The sequence below is a fragment of the Anabrus simplex genome, chromosome 5 (assembly GCF_040414725.1).
Source record: "Anabrus simplex isolate iqAnaSimp1 chromosome 5, ASM4041472v1, whole genome shotgun sequence".
Taxonomy (NCBI): Eukaryota; Metazoa; Arthropoda; class Insecta; order Orthoptera; family Tettigoniidae; genus Anabrus; species Anabrus simplex.
This window is the reverse complement of record NC_090269.1, coordinates 77,782,343-77,809,307: the sequence shown is the minus strand read 5'-3', so window position 1 is coordinate 77,809,307 and position 26,965 is coordinate 77,782,343. Positions and strand designations below refer to the sequence as shown.

The 26,965-nt window shown below is 38.4% G+C and overlaps 1 protein-coding gene across 1 annotated transcript in view; it reads left to right on the top strand.

The window, feature by feature from the left end:
* Nucleotides 1–26,965, top strand: part of LOC136874515 (small subunit processome component 20 homolog) — a 278,038-nt gene that overhangs the window by 98,035 nt on the left and 153,038 nt on the right. The window contains exons 18-19 of the mRNA XM_068227773.1: nucleotides 4,476–4,773; nucleotides 21,600–21,891. Of these exons, the coding sequence (XP_068083874.1) occupies nucleotides 4,476–4,773; nucleotides 21,600–21,891 (590 nt within the window). The remainder of the gene's footprint in view (nucleotides 1–4,475; nucleotides 4,774–21,599; nucleotides 21,892–26,965) is intronic.

Genomic DNA, 26,965 nt, shown 5'->3' with positions numbered 1-26,965 from the left:
GTTAATGGTCCTTAAACCCGCGGAAATAAAGAATAATTGTGCAGGCGAAAAAAAAAAAGTATGGCATGACCAAAGTCAATGTTCGGCGTCTAAAAATGCATAGGCCTACTGTACAACCAAGTACTTTTTGAGCTTGATTTAAATTTTGAAGGAAAAAGTGGGGTTCATCTTGGATTTGGAAAAATATGGTAGTATATTTTTTTCAGAATGAAATTAAACATACACTTTCACGTAGTATCGGATTTCGAAAAATAACAAACAAGTAAGCCGCAGTGTGGATATCCTCTGCGGAAACACAAGTTTTGAACAAACTGATTTGCCGTTTCATACCAATTTTAATGTGCATGGAGGGTTTTCCAACTTTTATTAAAAAATCGGATATAACGACAATCGGTTATAGCGAGTAAATTGTTTGCTGTTATGAATTCTCGCTATAACGGATTTCTACTGTACTAGGATTCATATTAGTACAAATAAAATTGTTGATGATTGCTGTGCAATTCATACAAATGATTTCTGAGTATGGCTGCAGATATTTAAAACTTTTACTGCATGGAGGTGCAGTTGGGTTGCGAGGTTCAGACCACACCACTAATTGCAACTTGTTGGAATTGTACTGTTATTACCAGAAGTATCTACATGTAATACGAAGGGACCAACAACATTTACAAATGTTTATTAACGTCATGGAGCTGCAAATATCACCATGTTTGTTATGGGGATTCTAGCCAGCCCGACTGATGTGAAAAAGAGGCACTTTTTCCAATTGGTGGTCCATATTGGAACCAGTTGGTTTCGCGGTGGGGTCTCTAATGCTGACATTAGCACTAGAGAATGCTTCAGTGCATATTTTTCTCCAAATGTTCCTTCAATTGAACTGAGCAGATATGAGTTTCTGTGGTGTTTTCCATTGTGGCTTGCATGGCATTAGACTGAAGAAAGTATTTTTATTATCCTGGTGAATAGGAGTTTCATTGTTGCAGATTCTTGATCATTTATGAACAGTACTGTACCACATCCCAGGCTTGTGAAGCCTGTCGCACCCTCTGGGTGTTTTGTGGAATGTAATTGAAATAGTATTGACAAGAGAAATGGATGATCGTGGATTAAACTTGTCCTGCCTTTATTTTGTTCATCACAAATTTTTATAACTAATCACAGTGATTTTAACCTGGGTTGCAGCAATAAAAGGCTAGTTGAAATATCTCAGCCATGGAAGCACCATAATGTAATATTCCAGGCAGTTATTAAAAATGTATATTTGTGGTATTCTATATTTCTTTGAAATAGTTATGCTGGTGTGCAAACATGTTATTTCTGAGGTAGGGAATATGAAAACATGACCATAGTGCTTGCTGGGGTAGATTTTGTTTGGAATATCAAGTTATACAGTATACAGAAAGAGAGAGAGAGAGAAGCAGAAAAACATAAGATACACAATGACAGGTCAACATTCGAAGAGGGAGCAACGGAAAGAGGAGACAAGGACAAACGTGAAAACACAAAAGGATACAATATTTTCCACATTCTCATACACTGCTATCTTCTAATAATGTATATACTCAAATAACCCCTTGAGGGTAGGGGCCGCAGGTGATTATACATTCATGGTATCTCTTGCCTGTTGTATGAGCACCATTAGGAGAAAAGGTATGAGATTATCCACCTTTCAATACACTACAAGTAAAATGACAAAGAGAATTTTAGACTATTTCACAATTTAAGGGACCGGTTGCAATGCATTGAAAGGGGAATAACCTCATACCTATTCTCCTGAATACATGTCGATACACATAAAACATGAAGTTCTTAACACATTGCTGACCGGATGCTTGAGCTTGTCACATAACCTGTGGACTGGACATCTTTCTACTAAGCATACTAGGGTGCACTTGATTATTAAAATGTACGTAAATATTAAACCAGTCAAGATTTTATCTTTAAAGTTGGTATGAGTACTCAACCAATGCTCCTAGTAGTACTTCAACATATCTAAGATAAGCAAGCAAATGCGTGTTAATTCAACAACACATCATTAATGTTTACATCGTTGTCGTCATCTGAGTCACTTGAATAAATAAGCACACTAGGTAAATTACGGCGTGTAGAGGCTTGAATATCACTTCCACTATCACTCTCACATTCAGTTTCCACTAATTATCACTATATCCATTTGAACGATCATCGGCATATAATTCTTATCGTCGTCAGCTAACACCGTATTCTGCGGGCGCTCCATCTTGTCATTGACTGAACCGGCAGAAAGAAAGTCGACGTTTCGAAACTCAATCAAAGAATAAAAGAGGCCGTGAATGAAAGAAAAGTGGCAGATATACATCTACGATTTATTCTACTCAATGTGCAAGTTCGAAATAGTTCAATATATGGTCAAGAGATGTCACAGGAAGATCGAAAACAATGTCGTGAATAAAACTGAGATTTCTTGGGGCCCGTCACCTACCACTGGCGAGCGTACTACGAGATTTCTCGGGGCCCGTCACCCATGTGTTAACTTCTGAACTCCATTGTTCATATACAATGCTTTTCGCTCAATTCCTGCTTCATTCCTGTAGCATGGACAGCTATGGGAAGTGAACTTCATAAAACAACCTTACACAAAATATGATTATATTATATGAGATATTTACAACCTAAATTTTTCATTGTGTGGTACTTTTTGATCATTATCACTTTCTGTCTCACTATACACTCACTCCTTTTACCTGCACACTTATATTTTGTTCTAATAAATTATCGAAGTCAGTAGTTAGATTATCAAAATGACTTACACTGTCGTGAGAGAAGGTTCATAAAAGGTGAAGGTGCAGACTTGTTTACAAGCAAACCATGATGTAACAAATTCTAGTAAACATTAAAGAAGGAGAGTTACTATGTCCTTAGAATTCTTGCAGACTATCATAAACCAGGAAAGGTATTCTTGTGAGTTCTGTTAGATGGCTCTGCAATAAAACACAGCATAGTCGACATAGGAGTGCTGAAAGTACAAGTTGCGTTTTTGTCGAGTGGGATTTGACATTGGAGCGGGCGGCTAATATTTCAGTTCACTTATTGAGAGATGTATTAAAGCACAATCAACTCGATGAAACTTGTTGTTTACGATAGACGTATTAATGCGCGATGTTCCCACACATATCACTCCCTCCCCCTCTACTCCACTCCCCTCTGATGGAATTGTCTCGAGGCGATCAAGTGTTCGCACTCATGCAGATGCCAACAACACTCGGGTGTGTGCCTGTATGCTTTGAGACAGGAGGATAATTCAGTGAACAGTTAAATTAATTCATTTATTCACCTCGTTTTATGCATGGTCTGTTGTTTCCATTCCTCTTTTTTTTTTTTTTTTTCTCCAGTTTTTCAGATCGCTTTTATAGATTTTTGGGTTTTAAACAATGATTTCAAAAAACATTCCATATTGAAGAACAAAGAGTAGTATTACATAATGATGGTTACATTTAGCCATAATAAACATTTTAGCTTCAATTCTTCTCCAGTGGTTTTACTGCTTTGTAGTGAACACCATAAGCAAAAGTTTTTATCCTCTTTTAAATGCTAGTCAGGAAGAAATTTAAAAGATGTTCTAAACCCATCCATGTGTATAATTTTTAATTTTACTGTCCTTGCGTTTTGTTTATTCTTTTTAAAGAGCATCAAAGGAATTATATGCTTTTTATCTTGAGAGAAAAACAGCAATCATTTTATAAGATTTTAAAAATTGATATGTGTGTTTTATTTTTGATTAAATGTCTTTGAACTCTTTTAATTTTATGTTTTACTGTTGATGTTAACTGAAATAGTCCATACAAAGACCGAAACATGTCTTAATTGAGGTTAAATTGACTATTTTTATAACTAAATTAGCTGTACAGAATTGAACCGGTGGATGTTTATTAAAACAATATTTCTGTGTGGAAGTTCTTTGTTTAAAAGAAAAAAAATGAATTCAGTGTCGAGGGCAAACGGATAAATGTGACTACTCCATGTGGTGGCTTCCAACACACTGCAGACAGAGTTCTGAAACTCCAGTGACTCTTAAAATCTGCAGAAATTGAAGAGCTTCTGCTGGGCTGAATGGCTCAGATGGTTAAGGCTTGGGCTTTCTGAGCCCAGGTTGGCAGATTCGAACCTGACTCGGTCTGGTGGTACTTGAAGGTGCTCAAATACGTCAGCCCTATGTCGGTAGATTCACCAGTACATAAAAGAACTCCCACAGGAAGAAATTTCGGCACCTCAGTGTCTATGAAAACCATAAAAGTGGTTAGCGTGACGTCAGAACCCAAAACATCATCGTTCTTCTTCTTCTTCTTCTTCTTCTTCTTCTTCTTCTCCTCCTCCTCCTCCTCCTCCTCCTCCTCCTCCTCCTCCTCCTCCTCCTCCTCCGCCTCCTCCTCCTTGTTTTGCAAGCATTAAGATCTTGTGTTTGTAACTGAGAACTGAGAATGATGTCTTTGTTCTAGTGATTGAAGAACTCAACTATGGTAGTTGCATTCTCTTGCCACATGTACCAACCATCTTGGAACGTTTGAAACGGAAGTTGGGTTCATCACGCAACAAGGGTCTTGGTCAGCGAGATTTGGTCATACTCTCCAGGGTTTCGGAGCTGGCTTCTGACAGCTCTGTCAGTGACACTCTGCTGCAGCTGTTGGTGCCCATGTTGGTGAAGAATGCTGGAGCTGCAGAGGATACTGTGATGCACCTCTTATCCACACTGGCTAACCTGCTCAGTAAAATCCCCGACCCTGACAAGTACCTAAGGTAATCAACAATGTCTGGATGATTTTCTACATTTGGTTATTTCTATTGTTAAAAGAAGTTGAATACATAATTTCAGTAGCCATAATACCGTATTTGCTCACATATAACTCGCCACTGCGTGTATCTCGCACCCCATTTTTAACATTTGAAATTGCAGGAAAAAAGTCCCCGCACATAACTCGCATTAATTTCTGACATTGTCTTAAAGACATAGGGTACATACACAAAATAAAGTTTGGGTATTCCGTAAACATGCCTACATTGAATATCGGAACAGTACCAGTTGCTCTTACGGTACTTTGACATGACAGTACAAGAAGAAGCTGCGGTTCTTTCTACCTGCAGAACAGTTGAGGCTAGCTGTTGTAACAAAAATACGTAACTCGCAAACCCTCGCCACAAGGCTGCATTCCTTGCCAGTCAGTCACACTCAGCTGTCCCTCTCACTCTTCCGTCTTTGTCAATATGTTTATCGCTGTCCAGCAGAGCTGATCACGTGAACTAGGAGTGTTTCCCTGTCCAGGCAGTCAAGTGATTACAGTATTAGGTATCGTCCATCTGTTGTAATGTCAACAAGTAGCAGTATTCTGTCTTCACGTTTCATTGTTGTTTCTCAGTTAAGTTTTCTTGTGCAGGTTGATCTTTAAGTTATGGAGAAACGTTGGAGTTATACGGCTGGGTTTAAACTCAAAGTGATAAAATATGCTCAAGAACATAGTGACAGAGCTGCCGGTTAGGAATTCAGTGTGACTGAGTTTAATATTCGCTACTGGCATAAACAGAAAGCTGCGCTAGAAACCACCAACCGAACACGTAAAGCGTTCAGAGCGCCAAAACGTGGTAAGTTTCCTGAGCTGGAAGATGAGTTTTTTCATTATGTTACAGAGTTGCAAAATGATGGCTTCAGTATCTTGCACAAGATGCTACATTTCAAAGCGCGCAAACTAGCGATTAAAGGAGGAATGAGCTGTTCGGATCTGAAAGTGAGCTGGAGTTGGATCCGTAGATTCAGGACACGAAAGGGATTGTGTCTGAGAAAGTGAACATCTCTCTGCCAGAGAATGCCAAGCAATTTCAGCAACAAAATCATAGGTTTTCATCGCCATGTGATAGCAATAACAATTACCTCTTATCTGAAATTGGCAGTGCAGATCAAACCCCGATAAACTTCGACATGCTATGCAACACCACCATCAACAAGAAGGGAGAATCTAGTGTGCTTGTGCGTACAACTGGGTGCGAAAAACAGCATTGCACTGTCATGCTAGCAATAACTGCAGACGGAAGAAAATTGCCACGGTACATTATTTCCAAAAGAAAAACAGTGCCTAAAGCGAAGTTTCCCAAAGCATTCATGAATGGGTTCAAGAGAAAGGATGGACGGATACAGCTCGTATCCAGGACCGGGTCCATACGGTGTGGAGAGCATGGCCAGGGGCACTGCTTCGACGCCCAGCAATGTTAGTTTGGGACAGTTTCTGCGGAACACTTGGTGGAATACACAAAGAAACGTCTTCAGGAAATGAAAACTGATCTCGTTGTAATTCCTGGTGGACTCGCACATTTTCTACAGCCCTTATATGTTTCCATCAACAAGCCCTTCAAGGACAACATACGTAAATTGTAAGGCGAATGGATGGTAGGAGGGGAGCATGAGCTGATGCCAGGAGGCAAAATAAAGAGGCTGTGAGTTGAACTCGTGTGATAGGGTTATGCATTAATGGGTTATGGTGTCGACAGATGTTATTGTGAAGAGTTTCTTGAAGACGGGCATCGGAAATGCATTGGACGGAAGTCAGGATGGTGCAGAATGTGATGGTGACCAGAATGATGCATCGAGAATAGCTCGGAGACTGACAGTGACTAGGGTAAGTATGCCAGTTGTCTTGTTTCAATAGCCTAATGCAAATTTTTCTTTTTTTGGGGGGGGGGAATACGATCTTTTGCACACAAATCCCCACATTTATCACGCACTGAAAATGTTTGCACTTATTTTTTGTGAAAAAAGTGTGAGTTATATGAAAGCAATTACGGTAATACGTGATTTCTTGTGGCTATTGCTAGCCTGGTGCATCCCTTGTAAGGCAAACCTTCCGACGAGGCTGGGTGGCATCTGTCGTACATGGGAATCTACGTGTTAGTGTGGGGGAGTATAGTGTTGTGTGGTGTATGAATTGCAAGGTTGTTGGGACAATCAACCAGTCTCTGACCCAAGGGAATTAACCATGTAAGACTAAAATCCTCGATCCGGCCAGTAATCGAACCTCGGGCCCATTGAAGCGAAGCCCATTAAGATGACCATTTAGCCAAGGAGCTGGACACTGCCTATTAGTGATTGGTAAATGTAATTGCTTCAAGAATGTTAATCAGTTCTCATTGAATATAAGCATAATAAGGCATGAATAACTGGTGGAATATGTCGTGTGGCTTCTGTCGGTTGACTGTAGGATGAAAGCAGGGAAGGGATAATATCCTTTTAATTGCTGTGGATTTTAAGACAGGCTGAAGTGCTGAATATTTTACCTTGGGAAGGACTTTACTATAAATCTACGAATGCTGACCTCTGACATGCACTCTTAAACACAGACTAATTGCATCAATTTTCATACTTTTAACTGAACATATTTTGTATTTCCATTACTGCTGTTGTAGTCTTGAGATTAATGTGTTGGTTTCCTACTCTCTAGACCTGGGTTCAGTTCCTGACTCTTCTTTAGAGAATGCAATTCCTGATGTGTGTTGGAAAAGAATGAACTCAGCTTTATGAGAGCAATTGAGAAAAGTGGATTACAATTCCACTTACCAAAACAGATTTCATAATTTCTCACTTTATCTCCATACTAGCTGGTGTACCCGTGCTTCGCTACGGGATTCTCAGAAAGACTGATTTTGTGGATTTCCTAACTAAAGTCAAGATAGGTCATTAGAAAAACGTCAGTAGGAATGTAAGGATTAAAAGCAATGTTATCATATAAAATACTCGATCAAAGGAAAAACAGCACAATTTTCTCACTTTTAACAAAGAGTACTATGGAGCCGATCTAACAGTCTAAGGTTTCAGAGCTGGAATGACCAGGTCGCAGACTGCCGTAAACACTCCTGTGCTATTGTTCCGTGAAATATATCAACTGCTCATTCCAATCAGTGCCTCAGAGTAGGGATTGAATAGCTCGAATGCTATTACGATCCACTGTGTTACGTACCAGTGGTATCAGAAAAAATGTGAACCAGAGGTGTGGCATGTTAAAGAAGAAAGTTATCTAACTCCCCAGCTACTTCCCGTCAATATTCAGGCTGACTGTTACATTCGGTACGACCGGGCAAGTTGGCCGTGTGGTTAGGAGCACGCAGCTGTGAGCTTGCATCCAGGAGACAGTGGATTCGAAATCCACTGTCGACAGCCCTAAAGATGGTATTCCTTGGTTTCCCATTTCCACACCAGGCAAATGCTGGGGCTGTAAATTATTTAAGGCCAAGGCCGCTTCCTTCACACTCCTGGCCCTTTCCTATCCCACCGTCATCGTAAGACCTATCTGCGTCGGTGCGACGTAAAGCGAATAAAAATAATACTCGGTACGCAGCGGTAATACTATCTATCGGGAGTTGCAACAGAAGACACAAAGCACATCACAACAAAGAGTGCTCAATGTAATGTTATTGTGAATCAATGTTATGAGCTTTCTATATTGTAGGCCTTCACATTTAGTTTTCTTTCGACTCTGTGATATTAGGACGTCTTATAAAATTATTTATAGCGTAGAGTGTAGTTCCTTATCTCCGACTTTACATACCGATTTCCATTAAATTCTGCTTACCCATGTTTTTGTGAGTCGGCGCTGATGTGGACTTAGTAACAAAAATCAAAATTCATTAATATCTCTGTGTTCATAGTCGGTAACAATGTATAAGACATAAATGATCGGAAATTTGATACTATAACTTTAGTTATGTAATATTTATTGATACGCCAATAACATTAATATTTGAAAATTAAATTTTAGGCTTTCCCCTAAACTACTATTTCATTCAGTGTGAATACAATTATTTATGGTCTAGATTATAGCGACTTATTCCCCGACTTTGAATATCAATTTTCATTAGGATAGGACTACGAATAACATAAATATTTGAGAATTAAATTTTAGGCCTTCCTCTAAACTACCATTTTCCTCAGCGTGAATACAATTACTTATAGCCTAGATTGTAGCGACTTATTCCCCGACTTTAGGTACCAATTTTCATTAAGATACGACCACTAATAACAAATATTTGAGAATTAAATTTTAGGCCTTCCCCTAAACTACCATTTCATACAGCGTGAATACAATTATTTGTGGGTCATTTTAAATGGTATGGAGCTGATTGTGATCTGGGCATGGCAGGAGACAAGTTTATGGCAGGGATTAGTATCTCTAATAATTGTGATTTTTATTTCTGTTTTCAACATTGTGATCCATGTTTCATTCTTAACTAGTGGCCCTTGTATGAAATGTTGGTCAAGTAATGAAAGTTCATTTTTCATCAGGCATTTTGGAAATTGAGATTTTGTCTTGATCCATTTACTTTATTTTCATGGCTGGATAGTAGCTCTGGATTATAGTTTTTAAAAAAAAAATGCTTGTGTCATTATTAATTTTATTAATTTTCATTGCACAGTAAAACTTGCTCAAAGCGGAATCGCAAGGGACCGAAATATTTTCCTAATTAGACAGGTTTCCGCATTACATAAAACAATGTTTTTTTTTTTGGCTGTAAAACAGTAATTTAAAATATTACTTAGAGCTTACCTGTGTCTGCCTATACATTATGCTTTCCAGGTTGATGTGCGTAGTACTGTAGTACACTTATTTGCTCATTACTATTATTACTGCACTTTATTAAATACATACAGAATGATACACAGTATATCATTTTGGCACTATCACAACACTATATTATCGTGCCGGTTTGTTTGGGATATCTTCGTGTGGTAGGGAGTTTTATCTTGATTTCGAAGGATGTAAGATGCTGCAATTCTTAAATCCTAGAAACAGTGTACTGGTATTAACTATGATATAGTAATTTTGAGTTGAAAAGTGGAATGTACAGGAGAGAGTGATTGCTAGTTCAAGCTTAATTATTGGAAGGAAAACCTATGGCTGCATTGTGTATAAACTTTCATGTGCTTTAAGGTTGGTAATACCCGCCGCGTGTCATTATCACCGTGAATGGAATTACAATCAAAATCATAACCTATTGTGAACTAACTAAGTTTGAAGATGTCACTTGATTCAAAACTATATGTGTAGTGTACTTCTTGGAACTTGTGGTCTTTCATTCCCTTCAAAAAAAAAAAAAAAAACTGAAACTGTGGTGTATAATTTTTAAAAGAAGGTTTTCCGGAAGGCCGAAAGTGGAGAAAAATGCTGAACTCCGTGTTGATCATGAGTAATGGTGTTGAACGGGATTTAAAGTGGGACTAAGCTTCAATCCACCTCCTGAGATTATTCTGACTGATTGAATTTTACTTCTTGGACTGGTACTTGTGGTCGTTTCGATTTGGACTGTGACAAAAAAATTTAGTTTACTTCTGACCACAGTGGCGAAGATATGTACTAGATAAGCGAAGCTTCGGGGGAGGAGGCTGACACCGAGGTGTCATTTGCTTTCACCTTCTCCTTCCTAACGCTTTTGGACCTGGTGCTATGCTCGTAGAAATTGGTATTTTTCCACCTTAATTTACCTTGAATTCCTGTCGTCGATCTCCCTAACTACTTCTAGTTCTAATACTCTCTTTGACTCCGAGATGGCGTGAGTATCTGTTCCTTATACAAGCTGACATCTAGTCGGAAACTTGGTACTACGTCGCTCCGCCCACTGGCCAATGGGAGTTTACTGCCTCAGCGAGGCCTTTGTTGCATTAAGAAGGTGGCCATTTTTCTATAGTGACTGGGAGAAGATGTATCGTGTGTCGAGTGGCTACTTGGTACTTAAGTATCTTCCAAAAAACGTGATGGACTACGGCTGAAGATTTACGGGTGAGAGGGCTCACCTATCAGCCCTCGGAATTTGCTGCTTTTTATTTCACCTGGGGAACGTCCACAAACTGTATGTATCTTTGTTTATTAAACTTCTTTTGGAAAACATGAAGATAAAATGGTGACCGGCGTCCTTTCAAACTTCTGATCTTTCGAAATTGGGGAACCGAAGTAAAAAGGAAATAAATCGCACGGAAGAGGTGATGTGTCTAGAAATTGTGTGCGTAAAAGCGATCACTCTCTTAAAAAACAAAAAAAACAAAAAAAAAACAACTTGGTATGAAATATATTGCAGTGCGGATTGGATTTATCAAATACTATTATTGGCACTGGATCCTTGTAATGTTTTGGTGAAGGACTAGTAAATTTCAATCTAAATTGTTTTATAAGAGAATTGAATACGATACTAAACTAATTTTAACGACGCTGTTAATTTCATGGTAATGTGACTGATTTTGAACTACTTAGCTCTAATCAAGGGGCAGTGAACTTATTCGATTGTTTTCCGGGCTTCCTACTTATTTTCCTTCCCTTTGGTCCTTTGACCTAAATTTGATTTTTATTTCTGCCTTTGATTCCGGTGGGATTTGATTTTGCGATGTTTTGGCGTGGGTCCGTCGGCATGGCAACGGATGTTGTTGTTGATTGTTGAAGGTGGATAACCTTGCTTCCTGGTTCGTCCTTCTGGACTTAATTTCTTGAGTTTCCTTTAATTTATTGTATGTCCCCCTTCTCTTGCATCCGTGTAATATGTTATTCTGATTCTTTTGTTAATTTTAACTTCTCCCTACGTGTTGTGTTTTTAAGTGGATTAAGTTAATGGTCTCCCGGTGAGGACTGCCTTTGATTGAACTAGGTAGTTCATGTGACTTGGCGTTTTAACTGATGTTTGTTCGTTTTATACTAATAATATTTTCATTAGTTCTAGTTCATGGGGCCCCCTTAATAACCTTAGCGTACGATTAGATTATTTTTCTAGTTATTAATTCTATTTCATCTTAAATGTTATATTTTCAATCTTACGTCGTGGACGTTTTCCAATTTCTATTTGCTGTTTTTTCTTTTAACTAATAAATACTATCTTACTTCAACAAAACTCTGGTAAAATGACTTCTGATACCCGGTTTAATTTTCAACTGTTTGATGTGTCATGCCGTTGCTTCTTGAGGTGAGTAACATCTATTTTGTTACTATTGTTTGGTGGGTACGTGAGCGCGCTTCCTGGCCTTTCTTTTGTCTCCTTGTGCTTTACCTGATTTGATTGTTAAATCTTTGCTGACCTTAACGTGGTGTTTCGGGTTTTGGCTGCGTGTCGGTCTTTGCCGGTGGGCCTGTGCATTATACTATTTCAGAACACTGGACATACACTCTGTAAACTTATTTCCATCACAACCCTTTGCAGTACTTCTCAACAGTAAGCTTTCTTCCGCAGATCAAACAAAGAAACTTGTTTCGTCTTCTTTGTAAGCACGTTTCAAGTGGAAGAGTTAGATGTAATGGCAAATTGCTTTATGTCACAAAAGCACTTTTGGACTGTTTTTGGGTTCGGATTTTGTTTTGATCTTCATCTTCTTACTCGTCTCCTTCTTCCGTCGCCTCCTCTTTCTCGGCCTTTCCCACTTCTAGAAGGTCTGTTGCTGATTCAAAAATGTGGTGTGTCATAAGTTGTTCATCATTTCAAATGAAATTTTCTGGCTGTGTGTCATAAGTTGTTCATCACTTCAAATGAATTTTCTGGTTCGCAGGGAATGTTTCTTGCTTGATATAAGCTGAATATTGCTGATGTGTTTTTAAGCACTTCATTTGTTCCATCACCTGTATTATCCCTCTCTACAAACACCTGTGTCAGTTTGTCCAAAGAATGACACTGATCATACCAGCACCAGAAATGCACAAATATTGTACATAGGACTACATCAGTTCCTAATATTTTCTGCATTGTACAAGTAGATTTTAAAAATTCCTTCATTTTTGTTTCCGCTTCCACATTAAGGAGATTCTGCATTATACAAAAGTAAGAAAATTTTTAACGCTGTAAGCTTCGCCGGGACCGAGAAAATATTCTATAGCGGATAAGTTTCCACTTCATTTGAGGACGTTTTACTGTACCTTATCTCTTTCTCCTCTTGTTTTCCAGTTAACTTTATTGTATATCATCTAAATTGCTCGTGTTAAATTTACTCATCAGTTGTTTAGGTTAATATTGTAGGTTTTCTACATGTGTGCAGTGAATTCGATGTTAGAATCCTCCATTTTAATGTTAATTGATGAGTTATTGTCTGTAATATTTCTTATCTGTTCCTTAGTTAGGCATTATCATGGTTATTAATAAACATTTTGACCCATTATTCTGATTATAGGTAGAGCATATGAGTGTAAGTTAAGTGGCATTTGCCCTGTTGATCATGCAATGTTTGTTCAGTTTGAGAACTTCATGTGGCCTACAAATAATAAAATGTCCCGTGTGGCAGAAAAGAAAAAAGTGAGTGCACCACAAAATATAAATTTCATGTTTCCATATTGACAGCTAAACTAATATTCTTTAAATCACTATAACAATTATTTATTGTTGAATAGTATCCTCCTTATCAATACCTTATGGCTAATCTGAATTTTAAAAACTTAAATTTCATATTGTAAAATTGTTATATCATTGTTATAGTGATTTAAAGAATATGAACTTGTTGTTTCACTAGATATGAGGATGAGATGTTACCACCTAATCAATACATTATATATGTATTCCCCCTCCCCATAATTATTGCAGTAAGGTAGTTGAATGATGATGCATCTGTCCAATTGTGTTTTGTCCCCGGCTCAATATATTGAGATCTGTCTCATTGAATGTTGTATTTGAGAAATTTTTGATTGAGTGATGAAATTCTAATTTCTTTCAAAAACATGGTTAGAATGTATTGATTAGGTGGTGACATCCCATTCTTATATCTGATGAATTGTAGACTCATCAATGTGGATAGATGAAATTAATATCATATGAACTTGTTGTTGAAAATAGATATGGCGCATGTAAGTCATAATCTTCTCCTCAGTTCTAGTACCAATTATCATAATTTCAACTATGTTCACCAGCACAGATACCACTACCAGGCACGTTAAGTTGCAATTTACTTGCTTTTGAAATATAAGCCTGTTGATGACAGTTTTCTAAGGTTTTAAATTTAACCCTTTACTCTATTCTCTGGAATATTTCACTTGCCTGAACTTCTCTCAAGTTGAAGTTATTTCAGTCAGTTATTTATCATACAATAAAATCTGTTATATATTCCTTATGGTATTTATACAGGTTGAAAATGCAGAAGTAATGTACGGTACACAGAGATATAAAAAACATTCACAACAATTTTTTGCCACTCTTTTGGAGGTGTGGTACTTTTCAAATCTTAAGTCCTGGGTGAAGAAGAGGGTGAAACAGCATACAACCACCATCTGCATCATCACTTGTATTGTTGTCACCAATATTATGAAGATCACTTCTTGAAATGTCAATTTCATCACTTACCTAAAAAATACTATTGCTTTCTAGCTTAATTAAAATAAGCTTAAATTGATAATATTTCATCCTGTCAAACCAGGCACTGCAATTTTCATTAGAGTGGTTTTTATTGTGCATTTACACTGCATAGCTCTGTAAATAAAATATTTGATCACCCCATTTAAAGGAGAGTTATCTGGACTTGGTTCCTGCAGTTCCCAGCAAGTATAAGAAGCACCCATTCAATAACATAGAAATTAAAACATAATTGACAGAAGAGATACATGACCTATGCTCAACACATAATTCATAGTAATGAATGGCGACTGTTGATCTAAGGTTGACGTGCGAGTTGAAGGAGTTAAGCAGTAACAGTGGGACTTGGTTAGTATGTTTGTACATACTGAAAAGAATAACCTATTGATTAAAATGGGTTGAACTGTATTGTTTATTTATTATTTGTTTTACATCACACCATTACAGACTATGAATCTCATTGTTGAATCCATATTGATGGTTGAACTTCTTACAAAATTGTACAAAAACTATTTTAATCCTCCTAGTTTACATCCAATATTAATCATTATAAAATATTAAAGCCATTTCTTGACAGTGCTGATGTAGTTATTTTATTATTATTATTATTGATTACATACAGTTGTATCAGCACACACTTTATTAAAACATAACCGGTTTTCGGACACTAAGGTCCATCATCAGTGTTAAAGTTTAAATTTAATTTCACATAAGTGTGTCATCAAAATGAGTTAAAATGAGTTTAAATTGTAGCCCTGTTGACATCAACTGTAAAAATAAGAAAAAGAAAACAAGTGTAAAATTATAAAATTAATACATATAAACTTACAATGTTGTTGTAAAAGGTATGGACATACCATAGGAAAGGCTGGCTTTTCCTCGTGCTCAGGCTGTTGGTCGAGTACTAACAAACGTTCAGCTTTAACTACGGAACTGCGCTGCAAGCACATGATGTTACGTCACCTCAAGGTTTTGTTGGAAACGCCTGATGTTACGTCAACTCAAAATTGTAAACAAGATGTTGCTTGCGACTGTTTCATTTAAAATTTTACTTGGTTCCCTTGTCTGCGCCAAAAATATCTCAATGTTTTCATGTGTATTTAATTCAAATCCAAAATTACCCTTAAAAATTAACTTCATGTCTTTTCGATCCCTAAACAGCTGTGGTTATTGTAAATGTGTTCCGCAAAAGCTGAATATTTGTTGTACTTTATTGCCTTGAAATGTTCTTGATATCTTTGATTTAAGGTTCACCCAGTTCTTCCTATATACACTGACTGACAGAGCAAATGCAACACCAAGGAGGAGTGGTTCGAAAGGGATGAAAGTTGGGGAAAAAACAGAGTCGGCACGGAAGAATAATTGATGTTTATTTCAAACCGATATGCAGGTTACACAATGCGCACGGCATCGATTCAGTAGGATGAAGGACCACCGCGAGCGGCGATGCACGCAGAAACACGTCGAGGTACAGAGTCAATAAGAGTGCGGATGGTGTCCTGAGGGATGGTTCTCCATTCTCTGTCAACCATTTGCCACAGTTGGTCGTCCGTACGAGGCTGGGGCAGAGTTTGCAAACGGCGTCCAATGAGATCCCACACGTGTTCGATTGGTGAGAGATCCGGAGAGTACGCTGGCCACGGAAGCATCTGTACACCTCGTAGAGCCTGTTGGGAGATGCGAGCAGTGTGTGGGCGGGCATTATCCTGCTGAAACAGAGCATTGGGCAGCCCCTGAAGGTACGGGAGTGCCACCGGCCGCAGCACATGCTGCAGGTAGCGGTGGGCATTTAACGTGCCTTGAATACGCACTAGAGGTGACGTGGAATCATACGCAATAGCGCCCCAAACCATGATGCCGCGTTGTCTAGCGGTAGGGCGCTCCACAGTTACTGCCGGATTTGACCTTTCTCCACGCCGACGCCACACTCGTCTGCGGTGACTATCACTGACAGAACAGAAGCGTGACTCATCGGAGAACACGACGTTCCACCATTCCCTCATCCAAGTCGCTCTAGCCCGGCACCATGCCAGGCGTGCACGTCTATGCTGTGGAGTCAATGGTAGTCTCAGAAGAGCGGACGCCGGGAGTGCAGGCCTCCTTCAACCAATCGACGGGAAATTGTTCTGGTCGATATTGGAACAGCCAGGGTGTCTTGCACATGCTGAAGAATGGCGGTTGACGTGGCGTGCGGGGCTGCCACCGCTTGGCGGCGGATGCGCCGATCCTCGCGTGCTGACGTCACTCGGGCTGCGCCTGGACCCCTCGCACGTGCCACATGTCCCTGCGCGAACCATCTTCGCCACAGGCGCTGCACCGTGGACACATCCCTATGGGTATCGGCTGCGATTTGACGAAGCGACCAACTTGCCCTTCTCAGCCCGATCACCATACCCCTCGTAAAGTCGTCTGTCTGCTGGAAATGCCTCCGTTGACGGCGGCCTGGCATTCTTAGCTATACACGTGTCCTGTGGCACACGACAACACGTTCTACAATGACTGTCGGCTGAGAAATCACGGTACGAAGTGGGCCATTCGCCAACGCCGTGTCCCATTTATCGTTCGCTACGTGCGCAGCACAGCGGCGCATTTCACATCATGAGCATACCTCAGTGACGTCAGTCTACCCTGCAATTGGCATAAAGTTCTGACCACTCCTTCTTGGTGTTGCATTTGCTCTGTCAGTCAGTGTAAAACATTTTACAGTCATCACAAGTGAGCCTCTATACTCCCGAATTGGTATATATATCTTTTTTATTGACACCATGTGCATTATATATATGTTCTGATATTTTATTTCTGGTTCGAAAAGCTGTTTTTAGTTGAAATTTCTTAAAAATTTCTTAAAAACACAATACATGGTGTCAATAAAAAAGATATATATATACCAATTCGGGAGTATACAGGCTCACTTGTGACGATTGTAAAATGTTTTATATAGGAAGAACTGGGCGAACCTTAAATCAAAGATATCAAGAACATTTCAAGGCAATAAAGTACAACAAATATTCAGCTTTTGCGGAACACATTTACAATAACCACAGCTTTTTAGGGATCGAAAAGGACATGAAGTTAATTTTTAAGGGTAATTATGGATTTGAATTAAATACACGTGAAAACATTGAGATATTTTTGGCGCAGACAAGGGAACCAGATAAAATTTTAAATGAAACAGATGCAAGCAACATCTTGTTTACAATCTTGAGTTGACGTAACATCAGGTGTTTCCAACGAAACCTTGAGGTGACGTAACATCATGTGCTTGCAGCGCAGTTCTGTAGTTAAAGCTGAACGTTTGTTAGTACTCGTGATATAGATGTTGATTCCCATAGGGAATCTGAAATATTTGTCCTGAATGAGCAAATTTATAATACCAATATAAATGGTCCGGACATTATAAATTTTCCAGCTAGCTCATTCTTGGTTGCCAGCGTTTCGCCCTCATGTGCTAGGGTGGGCTCATCAGTTGGTACCTAGCACACTTACCAATACGCTGGCTAGTGCATACCGTGGAGGCCACTGCGTAGGCTAACTGGAGCCACCGGCAGTGCCAATGCACTAAGAGACCATTTATATTGGTATTATAAATTTGCTCATTCAGGACAAATATTTCAGATTCCCTATGGGAATCAACATCTATATCATCTGATGGCCAAGCAGGCATCAATTTTTAGTGATGAGACAAAGTCTCTTAGTGCATTGGCACTGCCGGTGGCTCCAGTTAGCCTACGCAGTGGCCTCCACGGATGCACTAGCCAGCGTATTGGTAAGTGTGCTAGGTACCAACTGATGAGCCCACCCTAGCACATGAGGGCGAAACGCTGGCAACCAAGAATGAGCTAACCGGGAAAATTTATAATGTCCAATAACGGACCATTTATATTGGTATTGTTAGTACTCGACCAACAGCCTGAGCACGAGGAAAAGCCAGCCTTTCCTATGGTATGTCCATACCTTTTACAACAACATTGTAAGTTTATATGTATTAATTTTATAATTTTACACTTGTTTTCTTTTTCTTATTTTTACAGTTGATGTCAACAGGGCTACAATTTAAACTCATTTTGACGACACACTTATGTGAAATTAAATTTAAATTTTAACACTGATGATGGACCTTAGTGTCTGAAAACCGGTTATGTTTTAATAAAGTGTGTGCTGATACGACTGTATATAATCAATAATAATAATAAAATCCAATATTTATGTGTGAATGTTCGTCCTAATTGGACATATATATATATATATATAATTGACTAGGAGGATTAACATAGTTTTTGTACAATTTTGTAAGAAGTTACATCACACCGACACAGACAGGTCTTGTAGCGACGATAGGATGGAAAAGGGCTAGGAGTGGGAAGGAAGCGACCGTGTCCGTGTGGAAATGAGAAACCATGGAAAACCATCTTCAAGGCTGCTGACAGTGGGGCTTGAATCCACTATCTCCCTATTGCAAACTCACAACTGCCTGACCCAAACCACATAACCAACTCACTCTGTCTGAATGGTATTGAAATAAAATTCTTTTATCTTCAGCTTACCGCTGAACACCAGGGTAAGTACGATAAATCATCCTAATCATCATCATCATCATCATCATCATCATCATCATCATCATCATCATCATCATCATCATCATTGACCATCTTCAGTTGCCCGGGTGTGGTGTACAAGCCCTCTCGATCTTTGTCTGTCCATGAACCAGTGTTCTCTCATAATCTTCTCCTAATCTTGTCCTCTCTCCTCAACATCTTTCTTCACCAGATCGGTCCATTTTCCTCTGGGTCTGCCCACTGGTCTTTTTCCTTTTACTTCTCTTTCATATTCTCTTCTTGCAGTCTTGCTTGGACTCATTCTTCTTACATAGACAAACCACTTCAGTCTTGCTTTTTGGATCCTCTGTAGTAGGGAGTCTCCTATTCCTACCTCCTCTTGGACTTTTTCATTCCTGAACTTGTCTTTCCTGGTCTTCTGTATCATGGTGTGTAGGAACTTCATTTCTTGGAGTTTTGAGTTGTCTTGTCTCATTAACGTGGTAGTTTCCAATCTATACACCAGGATGGGTATATAATATGATTTATATAATGTCATCTCAGCTTTCAATGGTACTTGTTTATCTCACAGCAGTTGTTTTACTTGGTGGTAAAATTGAGTTGCCTTGCTAATTCCATTGTCCATGTCATATTTTGCAAGGTTGTCTTTTAATACTTTACTACCCAAGTACTTAAACGTTGAAACACTGTCCAGTTTGGTGTCATTTATTCTGATTTGTGGTTTGTCATTTCCCCTGTGTAACTTCATCACCACCATCTTAGCCTTGTTAATATTTAAATCATATCTCTTAACCTCTTGACTCCATTTCTGCAACTTTTCCTCCACAATAATTATCGGTTTCGCCCCAGATCACCACGTTGTCTGCAAAGATGAAATCTTGCAAGTCCTGTTGCTCCTTCCTTTTTAGTGCCTTTGTTATGGCATCCAACACAGCAATAAATAGGAGGGGTGACAAAGCAAAGTACATCTGTATAACAATATTATTCAAAGGAGTAAAGAATTGCCACATGTTATAAAAAACCAACTGAACACATTGCTTATAAATACTAGCTCAAAATCAATTAATTTATTGCATGTAAAAATACCAATATTGCCAACTATTAAGATATACATGGTGTAAAATTTTCTTCATAAAACATAAAGTTATGAAACACACGTGTAAAAACATGAATTTGTGTTTAATAGTACATCCAAAGTGGATTTTTTTTTCTCTCTAAGTACACACAACATTATCCAGTTTTATTAAGAAATTCATTACACTGCCATCTTCAACAAATTTGGCATATAATGATGCATTATGTCCATTGCTTGTACCATAGCAAAATGGTGCTCCTAAATCCGAAAACTTTCTCTTGTAAACATATTTCATCTTCCTAATTTCCTCCTGGCTGACAAGAGCCATCTTTTTATGATGGCTTATTGTTATATTTAAGGTGGACCAAGATTGTTCACCATCCCTGTGAAATCCATAATTTTCACACCTAGATAAACATTGACTTTTTCAGTAATAATTTTTATCTTTATATGATTCCCTTATGCTATCTTGATTATTGATCATATATCATGTACATTTTACACAGTCATCCAAATGTGCAGGTCGCCCATGGGCATCAAATAGAAAGACCACCACCAGGCTTCTCCAGAGGCTACACAAAATTGTCATCATCATAAACATCTTCACTTTACACACTTATAAACAGCGAATGGCTCATTAAATCACTTATGGTTCCTTTGATCATACCACTTTACTTGGGTAACTGTGATAATTCTAGAGCTAGTACATACAAACAAAGCCCCGACCAGAAGTGGAAGGGATGCTTTTATTAGATCAAAATCACTTGGTCAGCTCATCTGGTCCACTTGCCTTGGTGACTCTGAAAAACGTTAGGCTAATCGCACGGTCCTCATACTAATACAAAGAAAAGAATAATTCCACCTAATCAATACTTGGAATTCTTCTCCTCTTTGCGTTTGTGTGAATCATCAATACGGATATGAAACTCATAGATTACGATCCTTGTACTGGCGACGCATCTTTCAAATGTCTGCCTTATCAACTTCCAATGGTAGGTTCTGCGCCTGTAATGGGGAATAAGGGTTCGATTCCAGAGAGGGAGCCTGAGAAACTGCTACCACATCCAAGGAAGGCAGCAGGCACGCAAATTACCCACTCCCGGCATGGGTAGGTAGTGACAAAATATGACTATACGGGACTCATTTGGGATCCCATAATTGAAATGAATATACTTTAAATCCTTTAAAGAATATCCATTGGAGGACAAGTCTGGTGCCAGCAGCTATGGTAATTCCAACATCAGTAGCGTATATTAAAGTTGTTCTAAATTTCGCTCATCACTGACTGGTATGACAGCTTTTAAAACATGACAATTAGAGTTGTGGATATGCTAAAGAGGGACATTAATATCTTAATATCTAGAGTTAAAAGCACCCATTTAATAGGACCGGAGCTGAGATTTTAAATAGTTGATGTACCAACAAGGAGTATGTTCTTGGTGAAATGTATCACTGAATTTCCATTCAGATCATTGAAAAAAAAAAAGAACATGGGAATAACATAAGAGAATGTTTATATGACCATGACGATGACAAAAAAATAAAATTTAAAAAATAAGCAGTTTACTGAATGAGGACTTCACTGTAACTGTGTAGGAATAAATATTCTTGAATTAAATTTCTAGCTTTAACTTAGAGAATTTTTGTAGGTCATTGGCTCCACTCTTTGGATCAGTTTCTGCTGCTGCTCCTAGAAAATTTCTGTGTGAGATTCTGGAGAGAATTGCTGCAGATAGTAGTGATGATCGGAAGAAGGCATTGGGTGCTGCTGCTCGGCTAGTGGGCGAGATCAATGCTTGGGATGCCAAGTGGGTAGAGCAGCCCGACTTCAGCAGGCGTCTGGATGGTTTCAAGCACGTGCAGGAGATGCTGGAAGCGGACCAAATTGATCTGGAGCTTGGAGTCATCATCATCCATAACTGTTTCTTCTTTCTCAAGTCGGTAAGTCTTATTCTGCTAGTGCTTTAAATAGTAAATAAACTGCTCCAGCTCCTCCAGGAACTGTGTATCAAATTTAATTTTCATGTCCACATTGTACTCGAAATAAACTTTCAGCATGTTAGTTTGTGCATATAGTGCATACTGAAGTGATGTTAAGTACAAGACAGAAATGGCCAGCCGGACACCAGTAGGATCCAAATCCACAAACTTCCGTATTCACGTCGGATGCTCTATCCATTTGAGCTATGGTGGCCTATGCCTTATTTTACTGTTGGAAAGCATCTTAAGCTCCAGATCTGGCACTACTGCCATCACACTGTAGAGCACGTGCAAGTCACCTGTTGTGGGCCAATTCAATTAATATTTAATTTTCACGCCCACATTGTTGTACTCGAAATAAACTTTCAATGTATTAGGTCATGTTCAATTAAGTACAGAACAAAACTGCCAACCAGACATCAGTCCAAACCCACAATCTTCTGATTTAGCATTGGATACTCTATCCCACTGCTGTCCAGTTGGCCAGTATTGTTCTGTACTTAACATCTCTTTGGTACGTACTGTATGGCTTAATTCAATGAAAATTTATTTTGAGAAAATATTAATCTTATCTTCTTGAAGAGCTGTTTACCCTTTCTCATTCATCATCATCAATGTCCTACTCCAGTCGGCCGCGTGTGGTTAACAAGCCTCCTCCACTCCTTTTGGTCCTTCCACATTTCCTGCTACATTACTTCTGCCACATCAAATCCAGCTTCTCTAATGTCCTTCCAGATCTGATCCATCCACCTTCTTCTTGGTCTTCCAACTGGTCTCTTTCCCTTAACTTCTCTTTCAAATTCCCTTCTTGCTATTCGTTCCTTTCCCATTCTTTTTACATGTCCGAACCATCTCAATCTTGCTTTCTGTATGTTCTATACTAATGGTTGTATATTTAGCTCTTCTCCGATTTTATTATTTTGAATTCTATCCCTTCTTGTCTTTTTAACTGATGTTCTTAAAAAATTCATTTCTACTGCTTGGATCTTATTATCTTGTCTCTTATTACTTACCAGCATTTCTAGTCCATATGTTACAATTGGTATGAAATACTGTTTATATAATGTTAATTTTGTTCTCTTGGGTACTTTGTCATCTCTGACTTGATAAAATGTTGTACCTTTACTTAGTCTGTTATTAATTTCAGGGTTGATTTAATTACTTCCATTAATAATGCTACCCAGATATGTAAACTGTTCTACATTCTCTAACCGTTCTCCATCTATGTTCACTTGGCTTCTCTTTTTCTCTTTTTTTCTTCTCTTTTTTCTCTTTTCCACAATACATGACTACAGTTTTCTATTTACTAATTACCATTCCACACTCCTTCAGATTTTCATTCCAAATGTCCAATCTCCTTTGTACTTCCTTTTCTCCTTTTCCCCAAATCACCACATCATCTGCAAATACCAAAGCATTCACTTCATCACTACTGATACTCTGTTTTACAAGTTTTTATGATTTCATCCATCAATATAATAAGCAATAGTGGTGACAGTGCACTTTCTTGCTTGAGATCGTTTTTTTGTATAAAATGTTTCAGAGTCACCACTCCCCACTTGTACATTTACTCTCATGATGCAACATTTTTATCTTGTTAATTAATGATTTTGTTGCATTCCTTTTCAGTAGGCATTCCCATACATGTTTTCTCTTACCTGTATCATTAGTTTTTCCAAATCCAAAAATACAAATATGATTTCCTTGTTCCTTTCCAGATGTTTTTCCATTATCGTTCGCACTGTAAATATCAAGTCTGTTGTTGATCTGTTCGGTCTAAAGCCATATTGTTCTTCCTCTAACTGTTTTTCTATTATATCCCTCAGTCTTTTGTCGATAACTTTCTCCATTATTTTTAGCCCTTGTGCTAATAGGGTTGTACCTTCATAATTTTCACATTTCTTCCTATTTCCTTTTTTGAACAGTGGTACAATGCTTCCTTGTTGCCAGTCTTCAGGTAGCCTTTCATCCTTCCATATGGCATTGCAGGCTCTGTGTAGCCACTGTAGTCCAATGCTTCCTCCTGCCTTAATCATATCAACATTGATTTCGTCTTTTCCACTTGCTTTACCTTTGGTTATTGCTTTCACTGTTCTTTCAAGTTCCAACCATGTTATCGGGTTCTCTTCTTTTTCTCCATCTATTATTTCCATTTTCTTATCTCCTTCTTCCTCCGAGCAGTCATCCTCATAAAGTTTTTCAAAATAGTTTGCCATCACTTTCTGAAGACCCTTTCCATCATGTACTATGGATCCATCTTCTCTCTCTAATGCCTTGATTTTTTCTTGATTTATACTTTTCGATTTTATTACTCTGTATAATAGTTTCTGATTTCCTCGACTATCTTGCTCAATTTTGTTGGTAAACTCTCCCCAGCATTTCTCCTTTTCTTCCTTGATACTCCTCTTTACTTGTAGTTTTAATCTTTTGTGTTCCACATGTAACCTTTCTATCTTATTCTCATCCCTCTGATATGTTTTATCCTTATCCATTTCTTTCTTCACCTTGTTCCTTTCTTTTATTTCTTTTTTATTTTGACTGTCCACCACTGTGTCTTCTTTCCCATAACCTTTGCTTTTGTTTTCCCCGCATACCTCAATTGCTGCTTCCACAAATGTCTGTCGTAAAATGTCCCACTCTTCTTCTCCACTTCGTATTTACATGTTAGGCAACTTCTTTTTTATACAATCTTCGAATGCCATTCTTTTATCCTCCTCCTCCAATTCCCAAATCCTGATCTTTGGTTTCTTCTTCAATAAAATTTTAGGGATTTTTACTTGTTTTAATTCCACAATTAATAATCTATGATCACCTTCCATACTTTCACTGGGGATTATCTTCGTATTCATGACGTATCTTCCCCATTCTCGGTCTGTTATTATATAATCGATGAGTGTTCCATACTGTCCATCCCAACTATATCGGCTGGTCTTATGGCTATTCGTCTATATTTCCTCCATATTCATATCTATATCCATAGCATATTAAAGCATATTAATGTCAACCATTGCAGCGTCACAAAATATTCTAAGACCCGTTACTGCATGCAGTTAACCTTGATTCACAGTTTAAACCTTTCAAATGCCATGGAAAAACTATTTCCAAAATGTATCCAAAAAGGTGCATTTACAATATTCAAATAATGTACTTTGGATAACTGGCAAACATTACCTCATGAAATGAAATTAAAAAAAGAAAACGATTCAAAGACGAGGAGAAATCTATACTGACTCCCCTGTGCAACTGCTTTATTCATTGGATTACTGTACTGTATGCATTTCAGATGCCATGTACTTGCACAGAAAGTGCCCGATGCCCTCATAACATCGTGGCTTATCGAACTTTCCTATGATGAGGGGAGAAGGTCTCTTGTTTCCGTCTGCATTATAACACAGTACAGTGACTCTATACTTGTACGATTTCCCACCATGGCACTTCTCTATAATTCAGAAATGTAAACCCTTGCTGCTTCATAAAGTATTCTAAGACCCATTAACGCTTGCTATCACCTTGATTCTCAGTTTAAACCTTTCAAATGCTATGGAAAACACTATTTCCGAAATGTATCCAACAAGGTGCATTTACATTATTCAAATAATGCACTTGGATGAAACAGTGGCAAACATAACTTCATGCAACGAAAGGAAAAAAAACCCACCACGATTCAAAGGTGACGGCAAATTATGGTGGCTCACCTGTGCAAATGATTTATCATTTGGATTACTGTACTCTTTGTATATTTAGATGCCTTGTACTCGCAAGTGCCCGACGCCCTTAAATCATCGTGGTTTTTCAAACTTTTCCATGATGAAGGAGGGAAGTCTTTCACTTCTGTGTGCATTACAACACAATACAGTGACCCACACCCTTGTATGATTTCCCAGCTGGCACTTCTCTTCTTTAAAACCATAAGTCCATTTGGGCTCAGCATAAAACCAAAACAAAAAAGAATGCAGTTTCACCGGCATTGACCATATTGTTTGATGCATACGAATTGATTATATGAGCCACGCTTTTCCGCCAACTGTCGGCATCGCTAGTATTCGCAGATTCTGCTTCTCTGCACACTGCATGCTTCGTGATATTGTGGCGTTCCTTAAAACGCTGAATATAAAAGAATTACAATTTCACTCGAACTTAGCAAATATGAAGCACACTGTAGACATGCTGAAGTGAGTGTGCGGAAAGCTACTCCTGCACGTTCCAGAAGTCGTGCTCTTTCATGACGCAGAGACATTTTTAATTTAAATTACTCTGTAAAATACTATGTTTTTCAAAATGTAAAGGCAGAGTTTAGAATTAAAAGTCAGAATTTCGGTAATGGGTCTGACATTGTTCTTCGAATTACCGTACAAATTATCTGTATTTTGAATTAAACAATTTAAATAACATGCAAAACCATACCTCATGTTTCCGGGAACAAGAGCTTCTTCGCATTAGGCGGGATTTTGAATTAACCGATTTTGAATTATCGAGGTTCTACCGTATATCAATGACCTACCTTCCGTTGTTAAATTTAGCAAATATCATCTTTATGCTGACAACATCCAAATTTATCATCATTCCATAGTGCCGGACCTTCATGTAGCTATTCAGAATATGAATGAAGATCTGAAGTCAATTCTGAAATGGAGCCATTGCAATGTTCTTGGTATTAATCCTCATAAAACCCAGTCTATTATATTTCAATATCCCAAACTGCTCAAAAACATCCATTCTATTAGCCTTCCATCAGAGTGGGATGTGTCAGACCCTACCCACTGATGCTGGGGTGTATGCAGGTAAACTTATCAGAAGCCCTTATAAGAGGCACAGTCTGATAACTGCATACGGGAGATAAATCTCCACAATGGAATGGATGAGTCTAGTGTCAGACCTAAGACGAAACGCTGGTAATAGAGCAAACACCTGAAAAGCCTTACATCTGATATGTTTTTGACATTTTTGACATGTTCTATTGGTGAAAAATATCTAATTCCTTCCATGGGAATTTAGAATTTTCCATTCGGAATTGCTAGGCGGGCAATATTTCCAT